Source organism: Toxorhynchites rutilus, chromosome 3 (assembly GCF_029784135.1).
Source record: "Toxorhynchites rutilus septentrionalis strain SRP chromosome 3, ASM2978413v1, whole genome shotgun sequence".
NCBI lineage: Eukaryota > Metazoa > Arthropoda > Insecta > Diptera > Culicidae > Toxorhynchites > Toxorhynchites rutilus.
The window spans coordinates 294143025-294163146 of record NC_073746.1 but is presented as its reverse complement, the minus strand read 5'-3'; the positions used below and the strand labels follow the sequence as shown (position 1 = coordinate 294163146).

General features: G+C 39.3%; 2 protein-coding genes across 6 annotated transcripts in view; one reads left to right on the top strand and one right to left on the bottom strand.

Moving 5' to 3' along the window:
* LOC129775388 (tyrosine-protein kinase CSK) overlaps positions 1 to 14352 on the top strand; it is a 114661-nt gene extending 100309 nt beyond the window's left edge. For all 5 annotated transcript variants that reach the window (XM_055780085.1, XM_055780087.1, XM_055780083.1 and 2 more), the window contains 6 exons: positions 4104 to 4323; positions 4449 to 4705; positions 4771 to 4932; positions 5003 to 5198; positions 10570 to 10656; positions 10742 to 14352. In XM_055780085.1, the coding sequence (XP_055636060.1) occupies positions 4104 to 4323; positions 4449 to 4705; positions 4771 to 4932; positions 5003 to 5198; positions 10570 to 10656; positions 10742 to 10933 (1114 nt within the window). In that variant the 3' untranslated portion in view covers positions 10934 to 14352. The remainder of the gene's footprint in view (positions 1 to 4103; positions 4324 to 4448; positions 4706 to 4770; positions 4933 to 5002; positions 5199 to 10569; positions 10657 to 10741) is intronic.
* Positions 14353 to 16892: 2540 nt separating this feature from the next.
* LOC129774312 (zinc finger protein 721-like) overlaps positions 16893 to 20122 on the bottom strand; it is a 33051-nt gene continuing 29821 nt past the window's right edge. Inside the window, exons 15-17 of the mRNA XM_055778029.1 lie at positions 19503 to 19670; positions 18579 to 19434; positions 16893 to 18514 (exon numbers count right to left, since the gene is read on the bottom strand). Coding sequence (XP_055634004.1) covers positions 18216 to 18514; positions 18579 to 19434; positions 19503 to 19670 — 1323 coding nt within the window. The 3' untranslated portion in view covers positions 16893 to 18215. The remainder of the gene's footprint in view (positions 18515 to 18578; positions 19435 to 19502; positions 19671 to 20122) is intronic.

Below are 20122 nucleotides of genomic sequence, written 5' to 3'. Positions count from 1 at the left end.
CACTTGTAACATCCCAATCTTTCGTTCGGTAGGAAAAAGTAATCCGCAAAAAAACCGCTCTCCGGTGCTGAGCATGCCTAACTCAGCTGTATTAAAGATATCGTCTCAAAATTCTGGAAATATTCGGGAACGAGGGAACTTAGAAAAGGTGGACTGAATCTGGTTCTTCTATTATACAAGTGCAGGTATAGAGATTTGGATAGCACTCGTTTCCCTAAATCCTTCCCAAATTATTTAGATGATCCTTCAAATATTCCGGTCATTTCATCATGTTATCAACACCCTACATGTACTCTGCAGATAAAAATGTATCAGCAGTTCGCCATGTCAAATTTACTCTCTGTAGACTTGAACCTAGAACACAAAGTTCAGTTTATGCTCAAATGACGTAGCTTAGAAGTTGAAAACAATGATTCTCTACTTTCAATGGAAACTTGATCGCTCACCGTTTATGTGAGTTTCATTTAGAATACATATTTGAGCGGAGAAGTTCGCTGATATAGAAAAATATTCGTAATAACCATTTTATGGAGAAATATGGAGTACTCAAAATGGGCGAAATTTTAAACATTCTTGAAACTGCACAACAGATTTCATTTATTTTTGAGAACAGATATGAATGTGCTTTTAAAAAACTTTTGTTTAACGTGCCCACATGGAGTGGACATTATCTGAACTCCCACCCCCCTCACCGTGGACAAACGTGGACATTTTTGTACCCCATACCCCCCCTAAAGTTGTCCACGTGGTATGTGGACAGCCCCCAATGTGTTGGCAACAATTTCGTGCAGTGGAACATGTGCACAAGATAAGAGAACGGTTGAGGGTTCAATCAGAACTCCTTATCAATAGTCTCTCTCGATTCTCTCGCAACCCGAACTTAGACGACTAAACACGCTCCAGATCCGCAATCGGCGCGCTTTACGTAAGGAACTTTTATATAGCGGCTCTCTGAAAGCTCGCTTGGTGGCGCAGATGATTTGTTACGTCATTGACATCAGTCTGTGCACTTTTCCTATGCACAGACTGTATATTAAAGTTTAGATAGAGTGGTGCGCACACGCTCTAGTAAATTGTCAATGGATTAGTGGCTGTTTCGTGCATATCTTTGCTTGCACGTGTAGGAGATTCTTGCTTCAGTTTCGCAATCGACGAATTTACGTTAGATTTACAACCAGATGGCGCAGCGAGTAAAAATATGATGTTTGTTTTTTATGGTTTAAAATTTGTTTGAATTTTTTAGAAAAATCCGAATTTTTCTCCAAATTTCGCGGTTTCAAACATTCTGGGCCTGATTCTCGAATACACTTCACGGTGGAAACGAAATAAACGGCACGCCATTGAACTACGTTTTACGAGTTAGTGAAGTGTCGAAGATAATAATGAGTTTTCAGGCAGAATGAGCACATTTCAAATAAAAAAATCATTAATGAAAATTAACTTCTTCGTATCAAACTGGTATTCAATGTGAGTGGAAAACTTTGTTTTCTTAATGTGATACAATAATCTTGTACAAAAATTTCATCTGAAAATAATTTGATATTATAATGATAAGTTTTAGTGGGAAACTAATTTCGTATCCAGATGTCGACACCGTACCGTTGTCATCGCGGATACATTTCATTCCGTTTCCACCGTGAAGTGTATTCGAGAATCAGGCCCTCTTCCTAGTCTGAAAAGGTTAGAAAATTGCCATTCTACATTGTTTCATTCATGACATATGACGAATGGCTTGGTATAAGTGTTGTATTTCAATATCTTTCAGCCTTTTTCAGGGTTTGAGGTTTGAGGGTTTTTTCGTGATATATCGTCATAGTTTAGAATAAAATATGGATATTGTTGGACAGTATATTGTTGGTGAACTTTTGGAAAGACCGTTTGCAAATAGGATTATGGAAGAGAAATAGGTTTTTGCGAAAATGGATATTCCACGACAAATGAACAAGATAAAAATGACCTGTGTTAGAAACGGTAAAATAGTTACACGGAACTATAATGGATATGTTAATTTGAATACATCTATCTTCCGCTATAAAAGCTCTTTAAGCTACCAAAGACCACATCAACAACAGCATGAAATATCGTACGTTTGGGAAAACTCGTATTGAAGATGCGTTAGATCATGCTAATGAAGCTGCTCGAACGACGGGAGTTGTAATGATAAAAAATAAGTTCAAAAACGCATAACCCTTCGACATTCGTCATGAATTGAACTTTTTTTTAAATTTTATACAAGTATTGCCGTCGAAAGATTTATGTCATTGTGAGATGAAGTCCGGCACAGCTTTAGCTAATCATGTCGTTTAGTGACATTTTGTATCATACACTAAAACAACGAGAAGTGGCCTACGTGGAATGTGATAAGAGTATCAGGAACACATGTGCGAGTATAAAAGCGTTGGAAGACGAACGAAAATTCAATGCGGTTTGCTTATTCCAATAAGTGAAGCATTTTATTTGAAATTTGAACTCTCCAACACGGAGTTTCCCAAACAGATCATACATGATCTTTTTTGTCGATTCTCTAATTTTCACAAAGTAAAATTAAAAAGTGTTTTATACGAAATCAGAATTTGTCGAGAAGAAAATATTGGAGATTATATAAACACTGACCGGTAGTAATCTTGACGATATTTTAAAAAAAATTATTTCACTCTTTTTTTTGGTCAGACCAACGGTTCCATCAACCACAGCATCGGTCGAACTTAGTATTTCTGTTATTCGTAGATTGAAGACATACTTAAGATCAACGATGGGAGAGGAGCGACTCTAAAAGCTTATACTATTGAAAATAAAATGCTCCTGAAGCTCCAACTTTAGAGTAATTTTTTGGAAAACATAATTGATCGATTTGCCCATCGCACAGAACAGAAGAAATTTAATTAAAACAATAATTTGTTCCCGAAAACAAGACTGTAATATTATATTTGAGAAATGTCATATCATACTCCATTGCGCATCGAGACAGTGTTATATTGAATTTATATACAACATATATCAACTACGCACGACTATGAAAAATAGCTCAAAATTAGAATAAGACTCAGAAATGCTTGAAATACGATGAAACACGAGATAATTTAGCCAATCCATTGAAATTCTTGAATAAAGAAAACAATATTCGAGCACTAATTACCCTCAATTTTGAAATTTTGTGTAAACATTTTGGGTCACCATATAGGTGCACAACTAGTCAATTTACTCACGACACGCCACTGTTGGAGATGTAATTTTGCTAAGTAATATTAAGATGCCAAGTAACTACTTGGATGTTCAATAATTTATTTCAATTGGCAGTTCGTGGTGTAGTGCTTCGTCTTTACGGTTATGTCATCACAATTATTTACCCGTCTTTCTATTCCCAGTTTTATCACTCAATCATATTCGTCATTAAAATATTTTGTTTTTTTTTTTTGCTTGCGTGTCCCGTTTTCATTCCTTAACTATTTGGTCAGACCAAGCTTCACGCAGATTAAAATGACTACTCCAGCATTCAGTTTCAATTGATTTTCAATTTCATTCATTCCATATTAATTTTTTTTAACTTTAGTTCTAGATTAATTTTCAGCCATTCGTTTTGCTTGTTGAAATTTTCGTATATGCTAAATGTTGAGAAACCTCCAGTGCAATTTCCTGAATTCTTAAAATTGTAGAATAATCGATTATTTAATACTTTATTATTCCTATCCAATATTTCATTTCCAAACATTTTTACGTGGCAGATAAAAAAACAATTATTACCTTGTGTATACACGTTATGTAACTTCCACCATCTCCATCTGCTCAAATTTACCAGCAAGACAATACACAAAACAGCGAATTAGCTGACGTCTTCTCTGTCCGCTCTCGCTGATAAGAGACCCACCATATGACGACGATACACACTTTCAGTCAGTCTATCATTCAAATGCGATCAGTTTGATACGACTGCAAATTGGATGGAAAGTGTAGAGCCACATCCGTACAGAATTATATCTTTCCTTTTGGCAATAAAAACATAGTTATTCGAAATGACAATTATCTCGAACTGCTGTTCGCTGGAAAAGTAACGTCCACGTTGAGCGAACTGAATAAATTGACCCCATCCGCCACTTCCGTTTCAGATGGTTCCACGGCCGGATAAAGCGTGAGGAGGCAGAGAATCTGCTGAAGCCCCGCGAGGATGGTCTGTTTCTGGTGCGAGAGTCGACAAATTTCCCGGGTGATTACACGTTGTGCGTGTGCTTCAACGAGAAGGTCGAACACTACCGAATTAAGTACGCCGAGAACAAGCTGACAATCGACGATGACGAGTACTTCGACAATCTTGGCCAGCTGGTGGAGGTAAGTAGCAGGATGAAGCGGAGTGCGAAATTATTACCAATTTAAAATGCATGCTATTATGTTTCATTGTTGGCAATTGTTTTCTTAACGATAACGTTTGTTTGTTTCCATTTTCTTTTGGATAGCACTACACTCTGGATTCCGATGGATTGTGCACGAAACTGATTAAAGCGTTACCCAAGGAGGAGTTCTGTGTAAAGGATTTCCAGGATAATGGCTGGGAGATCAAGATGGAGGACCTGCAGATGAAGGAAAACATCGGCAAGGGTGAGTTTGGCGACGTGATGCTAGGAATACTCAAGGGCGAAAAGGTGGCAGTGAAAGTACTGAAAGATGCTGGCCGAGCGTCCAACAAGTTCCTCGCAGAGGCAGGCGTTATGACGTGAGTTGTAGCAAATATTACTGCCAATAGCATTTATTTATGTCCGCTCTTGTTTGGCTTTACAGAACTCTCGAACACGAGAATCTAGTGAAATTCATTGGACTGGTATTCCATGATAAATACATTTATCTGGTGACAGAGTACATGAGCAAGGGATCGCTGGTGGACTACCTTCGGTCCAGAGGGAGACAGCACATTACGCGGAGGGATCAAATCAATTTTGCGTTGTAAGTAGTAACATTCTTATTTTTTCCCCATCGGCAGGAAAACACTTACGGAGTGGTTAAATTTTTTCAGCGACACATGCTCGGGAATGGAATATCTGGAAACGAAAAAAGTGATCCACAGGGATCTAGCCGCTCGAAACGTGCTTATATCGGAGGAGTGCGTCGCCAAAGTTTCCGATTTTGGGTTGGCACGAGACGAAAGGTACACGGCTGACATCAGCAAATTGCCCATTAAGTGGACCGCACCAGAAGCGTTGAAGGAGGGGGTGAGTACGACACTAAATTGAAGCTCAAAGCCCATCATATGGACAGAGAAATTTACGTTATAAACTTTTTGTAAGTCAAAAAATCTAGGGGTTGCATCCGAGACACGATCGCTTAGGACGTAGGATTACGCAATCTTTTTTATTATTTGCGAATTTGTCGAAAGTTCATACATATGTAACTTTTTAGTAGAAAGTTCCGGAGACCCCAAAAAGGTTTAATGGCTTGCGTGGTTTTATAGAATCATTTCGAGAAGCAATGATTCTTTTTTGCCTTTGCGAGAATTGGTCGTATGTCGCAATTTGTTTCTTTATATCAATGCACGCATTGCACTTTATTTAACGAGAGGCATCTTCCGTGCATCGCCATTCAACAAGCATCAAACACGCATCTAACAGATTCACACAGTTGCAGCGATAAATTTCAAGTGAAATATCCGCTAGCGTTCACAGCTCGAGGGGAAACATAGGGCCCTATTCCAGAAAACGAGACGAGCAATTCGTCTCGTCTCGTTTCGGCTTCAGTCACTGTCGAGACGAGCAAAATATCCCATTCCAGTACACGAGTTTCATTGAAATGTTTTATTAGGTAGACTGGAGAGACTTCAGTCAGTTTTTCTCGGTATGATCAGTGATGTCAGATGAGAAGACATGTTTTTGTTTTGAGAAAAACAACAAACAGTTTTAAAATTGATCAATCGATACTCTTTTCTCAGTGCCAAAATATTTTTAAAAAAACATAACAAAAAGGAATAAGTTTCATATATGTTTTGGTTTCATTGATATTTTTCCTCGATTTTTCCTTTCCATGAAACAAACTAGACGATTCGACTGATTCATCGACGAGCGCGGCCAAACGGTCGTCGAGCCAGACGAGCTACTCGTCTGTTTGTAGTCGAGCTCGGTTTCTGAAATATGAAAACAAACAAGAGGAGCGCTCGTCTGCTCGTCTCGTTTTCTGGAATAGGGCCCATAAAATACAAAACGAACAGAATAAGCGACCTATGTTGTTTCGGGCACAGAAAGATTCTGAAAATTTTCCTCAGAGGAGATGCAATATTTATACGCTAGCGACAGCTTACTTCGCAAGGAGTTCGGGTTGAACGACGGTGCGAACAAGACGTGCTTGTTTGTGCTCTGTCTTCGTCTTCAAGTTTTGTCGGTGTATTTGGTGTTTCGATTGGAAACTATGCTTTCAAGCTCCGAAAAGATGAATACAGTTGATTTTCCTTGAATAAGTTACGCACAATTGTGGTTTAAAAGAGTGTTTGGCTGAGAAAATTTGTTTTAAAATATAAAAGTGTGGCCGCGTCGATTGTGTTGCGATAAGCTTTTTTTCATCTGGTGTTTCTAGTGCAAGTGTGTATGATAATAACGTCTTGTGTTATATTACCCAGTGTTCTGACCGAACTACATTCCACTGAAATATGGATAAATTGTGAAATTGGAAATAAATCCATAAATCGAGCGAAGCCATTTTTTCTTCGCGTGTATAAACGAAATTTTCATTCAATCGATGTTTCGTGAATGGGTGTGAGTGTGTGTTTTTTTCTTCATATCGAGTTCGAAGTTTCTATGTCGTAGTGTGTGTATCACCATAGTAGGACCGTCGGCATGGCTGAGTGAAAAGCAGTGCAAGCTAAGTTCTCTCTTTCTTCTTTCTCATATATTATCTCTCTGGGGAGCAACTGAAGTTGTTTGAAATTGAAGACAGGTGTGCTAAATTTTTTTATAACGTATACAAAATCATTCACTCAATGGTTTCCATTCCGCGCGTTTCATGTTTGCTCCTGTTTCGGGACACTCGTAGATACATCAGTGTGTATGTGCTTGTTGCTGCACAGTTCTCTGAGTGAGTGACGGGCGTTATAAAGAAGAAAGAGAGCATGTCGTTTACGTTCCATCTTCGCGCCGCGTTATCTTGTTCACACTGCAACAAAACAAGACAATGTTCACTCGATTATGATCAGGTATTTTGTGTGTAGATATGTGACGTCATTGTAATGTACGTCGTGTTTCTTTAATTATTTAAATTTTTAATGCTTCCTTCTTTAATCCTTTGATAAATTAGTTCTTTAATTCTTGAATGCATTAATAACTTTAACTAATCCAATTGTGACAACGGGTGGTTGTCTTTGGGGGGCCTGGGGGGCCGCCGAGGGAACTCGTCTTCTATAGGTAGAGGCGATGGTTTTCTGTTGCTTAGTGCGTGCTCTTTGAATGTGTCTGGTCGAGGGAGAGGAGGACTGTCTTTGGGTGTTTTGGGAGGGACCGATGATATGTGGTGTTTAGGGGTTGAGTGGTTGAAGAGTTAATGGGTTGAAGAGTGGGGAGGGGTTGAGTGGGAGTTGGGGAGTTGGAGAGCCGACACTGCTCAGGTCTAGTTGAGGGCTTGATCTAGTACTAGTGTATACCCGCGCGGTTATTTTCTCAAGTGCAGCGGATGGTTGGGATGGTCATGGAGGTGGAGCGGTGTTTTTCGGGGCACGATTGTGAGGGATGTCGCTGTATGGCCGGAGGGATTGGTGGTTTTTCGGTCTTTTGGGGGTGCATACAGATGTACAGTGGGCCAACGGATGGTTTTTGGATTGCACTCGGTTTTCGTGTTGCGCGGATTGTGGAAATAAAGAACTTAACTGTTAAGTGTGTGCGGTGCGGGGGTTGGGTGTGGCCTGGAGACTGCCCGTTGGTTTGTTGTGTGTCTTTGTGCATTTCCGGGAGATCGGGGGGCTTTTGGTCCCTTTGGTTGTCTAGTGATGTCTTTCACTGTCGTGTTTTGGGGGGTGCGGTTCTGTTTCCGTGTTTGTCTTGGTTGTCTGTTGTATTTGGGAGGGTAGTTGAATTTGAGTGGCTTTGGTTCCTTGGTTCCTTAGTTCTTCAATTTTTGATTCTTCTGTTGTTGGGTCCTTTCATTCTTCAATTTGTCGATGCTTTGGATATTCAACTTTTAAATTTTGTGTGTCTGTCCTTCTTTGATTACCCAGGTCAAAGTCCATCTTCCCCACGATTGGATGTGTGCGGGGAGTGCGCGTTGAATGGCAGATGGGTCGCCGCTCCTGTTTTTTTGGGACGGGTTCTCTCGGTGACTTTTTCAGATTTCTCGGAGATGACTGTCTGTCGTCACAATTGTATTCATATAAGGAGTACGCGCGTTGAAATCCGACCAATTTTAGAAGAGTTCTCCCTGTGACCTTCTCAGGTTGGCTAAAGATAGACCTCTTTCGCCGTGATTGGAGTTATATAAGGGGTACACGCGTTGAATAAGATATCGTTGCTCCGATTAATTTTAGACAAGCCCTCTCGGACCTTCTCAGATTGCTCAAGGATAGCTCTCCTTTGTCGCGATTGGATTTATATAGTGAATGCACGCGTTGGATAACTCAAAACTAATGGATGATTTTCGGAATTCCAATTCGTCGAGTGATCAAGAGTTTGCGCTTAGATAATCACATCACTTACCGCAGTGAATCCTGATTTTTTTTAACCATTCCCACTAACAACTATCCCTTCCATGATAAGCGCTAGGGAACCACGCTATAGAGGCGACCCTTCTGGCCTCCGGGCGGCGAATATCATACTAACATTCCTTCCCTTCCCCTGGTGACTGTAAGGACGTGGCCGGCGTCGTTATTAACAATTTAAAGCTCGAATCACCGAAAATTGCACAACGAGAATGATTTGCTAGTCCCAAGCGTCATTCTGTGTGTTCTTTGTGCAATTTGGTTGGTTCAGGTCAATCACGGAGAGCAACTACGAATTGTACAGTCTACCCAAGCTCAAGCTCAAGCTCAAGCTAGCGACAGCTTACTTCGCAAATATTCTCTTTCAGCTATCCCCCTTCGTTGTTTCTATTATTCTTCTTCTTCTTTTCCTTTATTTACTGAGACTTTAAATCCAACTTATATGTTGTGATAAATAAAATTGAGGTTTTCGCATTTTATACGTTTTTAGATGGAGATTAGAGATACTTTGACCAACATTATATTAGGCTGTCAAAAAAGTTCTGCGGATTTCCGCGAGGTGTCGTAAGCGCGTAGTTCTAGTTGTATTCATTGTATCGAGTCATACTATAGCTTGTTGGAAAGGTATTTTTGCGCGCTATAATATAGTCCTTGAAAGTGTTTTGTTTTGGTTAAGTCGTTCGTGAGATATAGTGTCGCAAATATGGAGCAAAATAAAGAGAAAATTCGACATATTTTACAGTACTACTATGACAAAGGCAAAAATGCATCTCAAGCTGCCAATAAAATTTGTGCAGTTTGTGGACCCGATACAGTTTCCATTTCCACCGCACAACGATGGTTTCAACGTTTTCGTTCTGGTGTAGAGGTCGTCGAAGATGCGCCACGCTCCGGAAGGCCTGTCGTCGAAAATTGCGACAAAATCGCTGAATTAGCCGAGAAAGACCGGCATAGTAGCAGCCGTAGCATCGGCCAAGAGCTGGGGATAAGTCATCAAACCGTTATTAACCATTTGAAGAAGCTTGGATTCACAAAGAAGCTCGATGTATGGGTGCCACACACGTTGACGCAAAAAAACATCTTTGACCGTATCGACGCATGTGAATCGCTGCTGAATCGCAACAAAATCGACCCGTTTCTGAAGCGGATGGTGACTGGCGATGAAAAGTGGGTCACTTACGACAACGTGAAGCGCAAACGGTCGTGGTCGAAGCCCGCTGAAGTGGCTCAGACGGTGGCCAAGCCCTCATTAACGGCCAGGAAGGTTCTGCTGTGTGTTTGGTGGGATTGTCAAGGAATAATCTATTATGAGCTGCTTCCCTATGGCCAAACGCTCAATTAGGACCTGTACTGCCAACAACTGGACCGCTTAAAGGTAGCACTCATGAAGAAGAGGCCATCTTTGATAAACAGAGGCCGCATTGTCTTCCATCAGGACAACGCCAGGCCACAAACTTCTTTGGTGACGCGCCAGAAGCTCCGGGAGCTCGGATGCGAGGTTCTTTTGCATCCGCCGTATAGTCCGGACCTTGCACCAAGTTACTACCACCTGTTTTTGTTCATGGCAAACGAGCTAGGTAGTCAGAAGTTAGCCACAAAAGAGGCCTGTGAAAATTGGCTATCCGAGTTTTTTGCCAATAAGAAAGCGAGCTTCTATAACAGGGGTATTATGAAGTTGGCATCTCGTTGGGAACAAGTCATCGAACAGAACGGCGCATATTTGACTTAAAACAGATGATTGTAACTAATTTTATGAACAAATGAAAATTCAAAAAAAATACCGCAGGACTTTTTTGACAGCCTAATATATGATTTTGATTCGATCCCATTTTATATGCTACTTAGAATATGCCAAGTTATGTTCCCGCACAAACACCGATTACGATTGTTCAGATTTTGATTTTTTCTTCCAGAAATTCTCCAACAAAACAGACATGTGGAGCTTCGGAATACTGCTGTGGGAAATCTACTCGTTCGGACGTGTGCCATATCCCAGAATTGTAAGCGAAGTCGATCGCCCACCGTTGGGAAACTCCCAACGACATTGTCAAAAATATTTCTTTCAATTTCCACCTTTCCTTCCAGCCCTTGGCCGACGTGGTCAAGCACGTTGGTAGCGGCTACAAAATGGAGGCCCCCGAGGGCTGTCCGCCGGAGATCTACGAAATGATGCGCCAGGCCTGGGATCTCGTCCCCGAGAAGCGACCGACGTTCGCCGAGTTGAAGCGGCGGCTCGCCATCTGCAAGCGGGAAACGGCCAACACTTACGTGACGTAGAGCGACTGTGTGGCTCTGAACGGTGGGACGCCGAAGGATTGTGATTCGCTCGAGTGCGACCAGGCGACAGCCCAGCATGAAACGTAAAGCAAAACAAACAAAATCGCCATTACTACTTTTCGGAGCGCTTTCAACCAAAATCGAGCATACGACAAAAATGAAGGAAGAAAGGAAGGAGCTTCGATCGGGAATCAAAAAGGTAGCGTTACTTTTTAGTTTGATTTCTTATTGATGTTTGTTTGTTTTATCGTTGGTCTCTTTGACGAGAAAGTTTCTAGCGGGAAATAGTTTTAGATAACTTCATTTCGTCTTTTGTTCGGCCGCACTGCAATTTATGGTACGTCCAATGAGTTTCTTTTGTTAATTTTGATACTATGGTGTATATCTGTTATTCCCCTTTATCGATTAGATAACCTAGATAAGGAATACAAAGAGAGAAATTGTACATAGCTCGAATGGGAAATCCTATCTAATTAATTCGAATTAAGTTGAATGGGGAGAAAGTTTGTATTTAAAAATAATGAATTATACGATCTGTAAAACGTTACTCAAGTATAGAGGTAATTGATTGTTTAGTTACGAGGCGTAAACCTACGAAGCGAAACTATGCAACAGTAAAGAGAATAAAGATTCTTTCATGTACAGTGTCGATTGGAGTATTGAGAAAATCAGAAATGTAAAGTGTGTCATCAGAGTAAAGTCACACTCACGAAATAATGTGAGACTAAAACCTGTAAGGTTCTATGCTTGTTTTCTTTGAAGTATTATTATTTAATTGAGTTTATATTTATTTCACACAACTATTACACACTGGAAAGCACAACACGGATACAACATAATGTGTAGCACAAATAGTGTGGTTCTCAAAACGACTGGAAGACGGATCGAAGGTCAATAGTATGACAGTATCGGACAATCAAATTGCCATAATGTTTGATTGAGAATGTAACATCTGTTACAGTTTAGTGGAGTCGCTAGGCTTGGAGAGTCGGAGATCGAGCAACACTTTTCGCCATTAAACTCGTAATTTTCTGCGAACAAATGTAGAGGGAAATTTTTCTTCAAACCCGACAATATGGGACCACTTGTCAATCGTGCCCGATAATCACGGATGGTGGTCAAGTTTAAGCAAAAAATTTTGGCCGAATCTCGAGCATACCCTGTGATTTGGTTTAGTTGTTTCATTTGTTTTCCCAATCTCTGACTTACCGCGCGGCACAACAAAAAGCGTTAAGTTAAAAGTTGTGATCAATTGTCCATTTTAGGTCAGAGACTTGCGCTTATTGTTTCGATGCTTCATCGATTTATCGACATGTTCATGGCATTTATTTCAATTTTGAGTTTCGACACGATCGGCAACGAATTCCAGCACTAGCGATCGTCACTCACATGTTTGCATTTTTGTATGTTTATCCTTTCATGCGTTCCATTCTACAGTTCAATCAAGCTTGAATGTCGTTACTTTTTTATATTACGCTGAGTAAAACAAACCGTTAGGACAAACAGGAAATCGGCAAAGTAATCTAATTATGCGTGGAAATGGAAACTAACCGAAAAAGAATAAGAATGTAAACATGCATAATTAATTAACGATATGATATTCATATTTGTAATTTATTACTATTATTGAAACGAAAGGGAAACTGCTGCGACAACAACTGTAAAATATAAACCACGCGACCGGAAATGAAACAGAACCAGCAAAAAAATATGTTGTAGTGTTAGGGAAAGCGTTCACACACAACACAGCTACAATCGCAGCTATGGAGCTAGAAACAGTTGGAAATTAAACAGTAAGTTTAGGATTTATTTAAGCTCTTCGATCAGTCATTTTTATAAATATATATAAAACATATTATTAGGAACAGAATAACCACTGTATGCAATTGGTATCTTCGTGAATTGAATCAACTAGGACAACAAACAATATATATTCGATTGATCGACGCTAGGTGTGTTTGGGTGAAATATTTGAGTGTGTAAATTCGCGTGAGAGTATATGTGAAATGTTTGTTTGAGTGCACAGTTTTATAGAGGAATTTTTATTTGTTTTTAATTAGGGAAAACAGATGAAAGTTATTTGTTTTATAATGAGTAATTTTTTTGCTATCAATAATATTCTCCAACATTACCAGAAAGTAGCAATGAAGATAAAGTTTGCTCTTCAGAACGAAAGGTAAGCCTCTGATAAACTGCTTCTTTCGGTTAGACGTTCGATACCCTCCATACTTGTTGTTTTATATTATTTTGTTTAGAGATTATTATTGTTTTTTAATATATTTAATTCGACCAACAGGAAGGAAGGGCAAAAGAAAAGTGTCGCAAATTTGTACATAACTCTAATCGAAATCCTATCCCGGAAACAAATGAAACTAATAATGGAACGCTAACATTTTACTCGAATACACATATGAAACAAAAATCGCATAGAATTATAACAAAAAGTACTTAACTTTGGCTTAAAGAAGGAAAAATATACTGCAAAACAGCTGGAAAAAAAGCAAGTTTGATAAATGACCACAGCCTCTCGTTACCATTCCTCATATATTTCGACTACAGTTCGCTTCACCTTAGGATTGCGCAGTGCTTGAACAATTTGCGTTCCCATTCGATTTCTTTACATTCAGTGATGCCAAAACTATAGGAGAACAACCAACTAAAATATAGGAAAAAAATAACTATAGCCATGTTTTAGACGCAATTGGCCACTCTCATCAAAGATAGACAGAAGAAAAACCAATATCATTAGGAAATGAATCAGAGAAATATAGAATTGTTTGTTGACCTCAGAGTAATTGTCGGAAGTAATGTGATTCCCGTTTTAGCAGCAATTTACTTCGCATCAGAAATCAGAGAAAAACAACAACAAGGGCTAGCTGAGACCCACAACCTTACCGGCAAAAATATCAATGACGCATACGACAGTTCAAAACAAGAATCTTATATTAGACAGTCGATTATAGAGCAATGAATTAATATATAAAGTTATCTTAAATTACCATTCAAACATGGTGAAGATAAAAAACAAAATAATTTTGAGCTCAACAATATGAAACACAAAACTCATACACTAATAGATGAGAACGAAAGAGAAAAAAAAGCGAGCGAGCGAGCGAGCGAGAGAAGGGTTGCGCATAACATTTTTTTTATTTCAACCAATGCTACTCGAACACTTCTTACACACAAAAAGCACGTGGAAGAAAACACTTTTACGTTGAACAGTGAAGATGAAATAATAGGAGAAATAATTATCCAATGTTGAAGGGACAAAATGAAAGTTAAAAAAATATCTTAACGAAAGCTAGGCGAAAAGGAGTTAAAGAAAAAGAAAGTAGAATACAGCAAAAAAACATCTACTATTGAACTCATGATAAAAGTATCAAAAACAACAAAAGCAGCTGTAGTGTTTTTAAATATAATCACTGGTTTGATTTAGCGAGAAAAGAAAATACCCTATTGGGGGGGGGTATCCATTTTTTTTAACTATTCGTTCAATTCGTTCGAGCGTGATCGTGAAGGAAAATAACCTTTTGTCGTTCAATTTGTCGTTGTTTTTGAAATTGGCGTTTTCAGACATCTGCAGTAATAGTTTCATACCGTGTTTAAGTTTAGTTAAGTTTTCTGAATTGACCTCCTTCAAGGCTAGAAGTGAACGATCAACCAACAACGATCGTTAAAGCTGAGAGTTAATTTGGAATTTATTATTTATATTGATTTTCATTAAAAAAATGTCAAGAGAGAATCTTTATAAATCTAGGAATTAGGGGCTTATTGATGACTTTTTGCTATTATTCCATTTTCGCGAATTCGAGAATTGTTCAAGAATTCAAAGTGGCGTCAAAGCGCAGCACGTTAGTCGAATGTGGAGAAGGTATTTTACTACGGTGAGAGCTGTGTGCTTCGGTTGAAAACTGAAAACTTTTTTTTCGCATCAGTTGCTCTCGCTGCCGGTGTTTCTGTTCTGTGAAAGGTGCTACCCAGAATAATTTGGGGATTATTTCTTTGGGAATAATGTTTTTGGAAGCGTTGGAGATGTAATTTTGCTTAGATATACTGAAAAACTAGTTGGATATTCCATAAGTCATTTCAATTGACATCCCTTGGTGTGGTCCTACGTTTTTCGAGTTATGTCCCCAACATTACCCACTCGCCTTTTTTGCAGAAATTCTTATTCTATTCGATTCAATTTATAGAAATCAAATATTCGTGGGTTGCAACGCTCCTTGTTCGCTATTAAAAAAAAACTATACTTTTAAAGTTCTCTCAAGCGATATACCAGGAGATTAGGGTTTTTAAAGAAAATGCTTTATTTATCATCTAAATTTATATTATCGCCTTCGAAATTAGCCTCTATTAAAGCAATACACTTTTTTCAATGAAAATCTAGCCATCGAAACACTTTTTATAGTCTTCAGTTCACGCAACGAATTTGTTTTTATGTCTGTCGGCCGTATTTGAATGCCTTATACCATTCCTATAATCGGGTTTTCAACATAGTTCAGTCATCAAATGTTTTCTGCAACATTTTTCGGCACAACAAAATTTCACACAATATCATTGACCAATAGAATTATCCATATCAAAAATCGCCGAGCAAAAACAAAGTCATAGGAGGGTTGTGTCCGAGACATGACCGCATACTTGATGTAGGTTTCTGGATGGCTATCTGTTGCGAGCTCATTTTGGATTTGTTTGAAAAATTGCAGCTGGAAACTTCATGTGTGCACTCCAATGCAACGACATGTTTACATGCTAAAATACACAAAATATTTTTTTTTTCAATATCAAATATCAAAATATCAAAGAATCAAAAACATTGAAAAAATTGGTGGCAATATATTTGCCACTGCCCGGTTAACGTAAAATGTTGGTGGTAATATAATTGCCAAACTCCAATACTACGAAATGTTTACATGTTAAAATAAAAAAAAAATATTCCGCAAAACAAAAAAAAAGCGTAAAATGTTGTTGACAATATAGCTGTCACCTGCCCGTAAAAGGGCTAGTGTTAGCTGTTGGTGGCAATATAGTTGCCACCTGCTCGGATAGCGCAAAATGTTAGTGGCGATATGAATGCCAAGCTCCAATACAACGATATGTTTACATGTTAAAATACACAAAACAATTTTTTTCAATACGCAAAACAATCAAAAACATTGCAAAAGACGGGTGGGTAAAGTCGGGGACATAACTGGAGAGACGTAGGACTACCCCAAGGGGTGTCCATTATTCGAATACCATGGAGCACAGATCCCAGAATGACCAACTATTCATGTACAAAATTACAGAAAAAAATCAAAGGATAAAATAAAACCTCAGCACCCAAACGTTTAGATTCAAATACGAAAAAATCAAAATTTGTCGTGCAAATGTCGTGTGGTGCAAATGTTGTAAAAAAAAGACACTCAACAACGAATTTACTGTTTTTCAATGAATTTTCAGGGAATTTGCTCTTGCTGCTCTATACTGGGAGTTATTAACACGAAAATGGCTCCAAAATGAATAGCTTTTTTATTTTTTTCGCGCCCAAAAAAATTAGGCATGTTGTTAGATATTAGAACTAGTTATCACATAAGGCCAGAAGTGACACTTTCTTGTAAAACATTTGGCCGATTTCCCGAAAAACGGCATATCGAATAGTAAGAAACTGCATTCAAGTTTTGGGAAACATTGAGAAACGCGGTTTTCAGAGGAACAATTGAAGTTCTTCTTAACATGTCCGTGTTACCCAAACTTCCCCCAATTATATTTGAATTTAATTTCAATTGGACGCGTCGCGACGTTCGCACATATTTGGTTTATTATAAAACTCACTGTTTTCTTGCACTGCTTTACCGTTTCATGAAAAGGATCAGTTAATTTTTATTGAGCGTAAATATACGGGCGGAATGGTCATACCTGCTTGGGGTTGTATGACCATGTATTTTTTCAACATAACCTGTAAATACAGCTGTCAATATTTGTAAACATAGTTGGAAATAGCTAGATGTGGAATCATGCTGCGGAATTATACCAGAACATCCGATCGTAAAAAGTGGTCAAAGAACGGCTTGAACGCGGCAATCGAAGCGGTGAAAAGTGTTACGTCAGTGCGACATGCAGTCTTAGTGCATTGTGTCCCGCGAGAAACACTTGAACGTTATTTACATTGTGCAGATCCTTTGCAGCTCCAGCTGTTCGAATCGTTTGGTGATGTTTTACGACGGAGCAATATTATCGCTATGGAATAGCGGTTCTACGGTGTTACGACAAGAGAAATTCGGAAGCTGGCGTATGATTTGGCCGAAAGAAATGATATTCCTCGCCCTCCCAATAGCCAAATTAGCCGGAATAGATTGGTGGGCTGGTTTTCGAAAGCACCACCCACAACTCTCTCTTCGAACAAAAGAAGCAACCTCCGCCGCCAGGGCACAAAGATTCAATCGCATTGCATTCGGGAAATTCAACGATTTACTGGAGGACGTACAACAGAAATACAACATTCCACCAGTAATGCAATTCAACGTCGATGAGAATTCAGTGATTCCAGTCAATAGGAGAAGCAAGTAAACTAAAAATTATTATTTTCATTCAACAGGTGCAGACCAGAAATGCCAAAATTCAATGCGGGGAAAAAGGCAGAAGAGCGCTATAACTTCAGCTGAGCGCTAAGTGCTGAACACGGAATAACCATCATAGAATCTTCCACAGGACTCCCTATGTTGCTACTGCCGGTACAATTCAGTTCCTCTACGGGCGGCGATGGATGGGTACATAACGGCACAGATATTCTCTGTTCCTGCTTCGAGTAACGAAAAATTGCAGTCCAATCATTTTGATCACATTGTTATATTTTGTACATGCTAACTGAATAAAACCCAATGAAACATACGTGATAGTTGCAAAATAGTATAAACTTTCCTTTTATGAACTTGTTATGTTTTTTCCTAGCGAAAACATGCTCAAATGATTGAATCAACTAACATGATCATATTGCCCCGCATGGTGGCCCATTTTGCCCCGTAGTGCTTTCGATTGACGGAAATGGAACACATTTTTGAAAGTGTAAATTTTCCACATAATTTTTTTCTAAAGCATATTCATACAATTTACTTCGATCAATAAGGTTTCAAATCGTGATGTTTTAACATGTAGCATAATTTATAAATGTTTCTACGTGGTTTAGGACGTTTCGTTCTTAGGGGGACCATATTGCCCCTATCTACCATATCTCATATTCTGTCTCCCACTTTAATGATGTTTTTGTTCGTTCAGTTTCATTCACAACGACCAACGCTTTCCCTCAATGTGTGCGGGAGTGCCTCTTGAGTCCGCTACTATCGGCAAACTTAGCCGGACAAGTACCACATTTGTACGGTTTCTCTCCACTGTGTACCCTCCGATGGATGATTAGCTTTCCCGACGAATAGAATCCTTTCCCACAGTCCGAACACTGGAAGGGACGATCGTTTTTGTGCGAGCGCAAGTGAACCGTTCGCGAGTAATGTGTACGAAAACGCTTTGGGCACTCGGAGCAAGCATACGGCCGTTCGCCTGTGTGCAGACGAATATGGTTCTTCAGATTACCGCTCTCAGCAAAACCTGCAATTTGGAAATCATGATTTGCCTGCGAACTCTTTTGCTTTGACCGTCCAGCAAAGTTTACCTTTTCCGCAGTGTGGACAAAGAAATGGCTTTACGCCGGCGTGAGTTCTTTCGTGTGCCTTCAAGTTCCCTCTCTGATGGAACCGCATCTCACAATACTGACACTTGTACCTCTTGACCGAGGAATGAATTCGTACGTGGCTGCGAAGGCCGACTTTATCCTTAAACGTACCCTGACAGTAGGGACACTTGTATGGTTTCGATTCAGACATGTGCAACACTTCGTGCTCAAACTTCTCACTCATGATCGAAAATTCTTGGAAGCAATATTCGCACATTAAGGTGTGAATGGCTGGCAGAGTCGCCAGTGCCCCTGGGACAAGGGTCTCATTTTCATCCGACTGTTCCGTTTGATGAAAAGCTGTCATGTGTTTCTGCAACAAAGAACTTCTGCTGAAAGCTTCGTTACATTTTTTACAGCTTATCAACTCCACCTCCTTCACTATCCCAATATGGTCAGCATCGATAGTTTCAGTATTCTGCTGGTTCAATTCTAGATCGTCGTCTTCTGCAGGCATGGGCGGATCCTTTCCCGTGGAATGTAATCGTGAAACTTCCAATTTAATCTCCTCGATATCTTTATGATCTTGCAAATCATCATTTTCGGATAGCTCCGATCTATCTTCCAAAAGCTCGCCGAGGATGTCTGAGGTGGTGGTGATCTCCTCTTCCGGAATATGTTCCTCCTCGATTGATTGTTTCAAAGACTCAGATGCTGCACAGCCGTCTGAACATTTTGCGGCAGTTTTTGATCGACTTATTCGAAGAATGTTGTTTTGAATGCACTTTTGTTTGAAAATATGAGCCGCCTTCAAATCATCGTAACATGGAATACACAGATTATCCTCGTCCTCCACCTGTCGGAAGATGGAATGGAACGTTTTTCCTACATAGCTATCCTCATAGCAGCCTTTAGTCGACTCACCTCAATACCAGTAACGGAAGTAAACATCTGGTCTAGCCCATTTGGATGCTGGTAAATGGTAACCATGCCAGATGTGCATATCCGACATGCCAGGCAGGATGTATTCATCATTGGAAATACTTTTACATAGTTCACTAGAATTAAGGATGCGAACCACTCAACATATATCTATAATTAATCATTGTTTACAAACAACAGTATGACAATGATACACACATAAATCAAATGGTTGATATTCATCATAACACAATGACGGCGTTCCTGTTGTTTGGTTTCATAATAAAAAGTACATACATCTCAACTCTTCATAAATATAGTTTAACCAGAAATGAATTAACGATAGTTATTCGATACACCCACACCCCACACCTCGCTATACGGTCGCTCTTTTTACGGCATATCGCTATAACGGCCTTCTTCAATTCAGGCACGTTTTCGATTTACGGCCCAAAATGTTTCGTTATTAAAGTAAAAATATTTGAGGATTGGTTCAAAAATCTCTTCTGTACATAAGTGAAAAAATATTTACGAGACAATAACTTACGCAACAAAAAAATACATACGCATATTCCATGTAACATGAAGCATATTCCATGTAATACAATTTTTGTTTATAGATT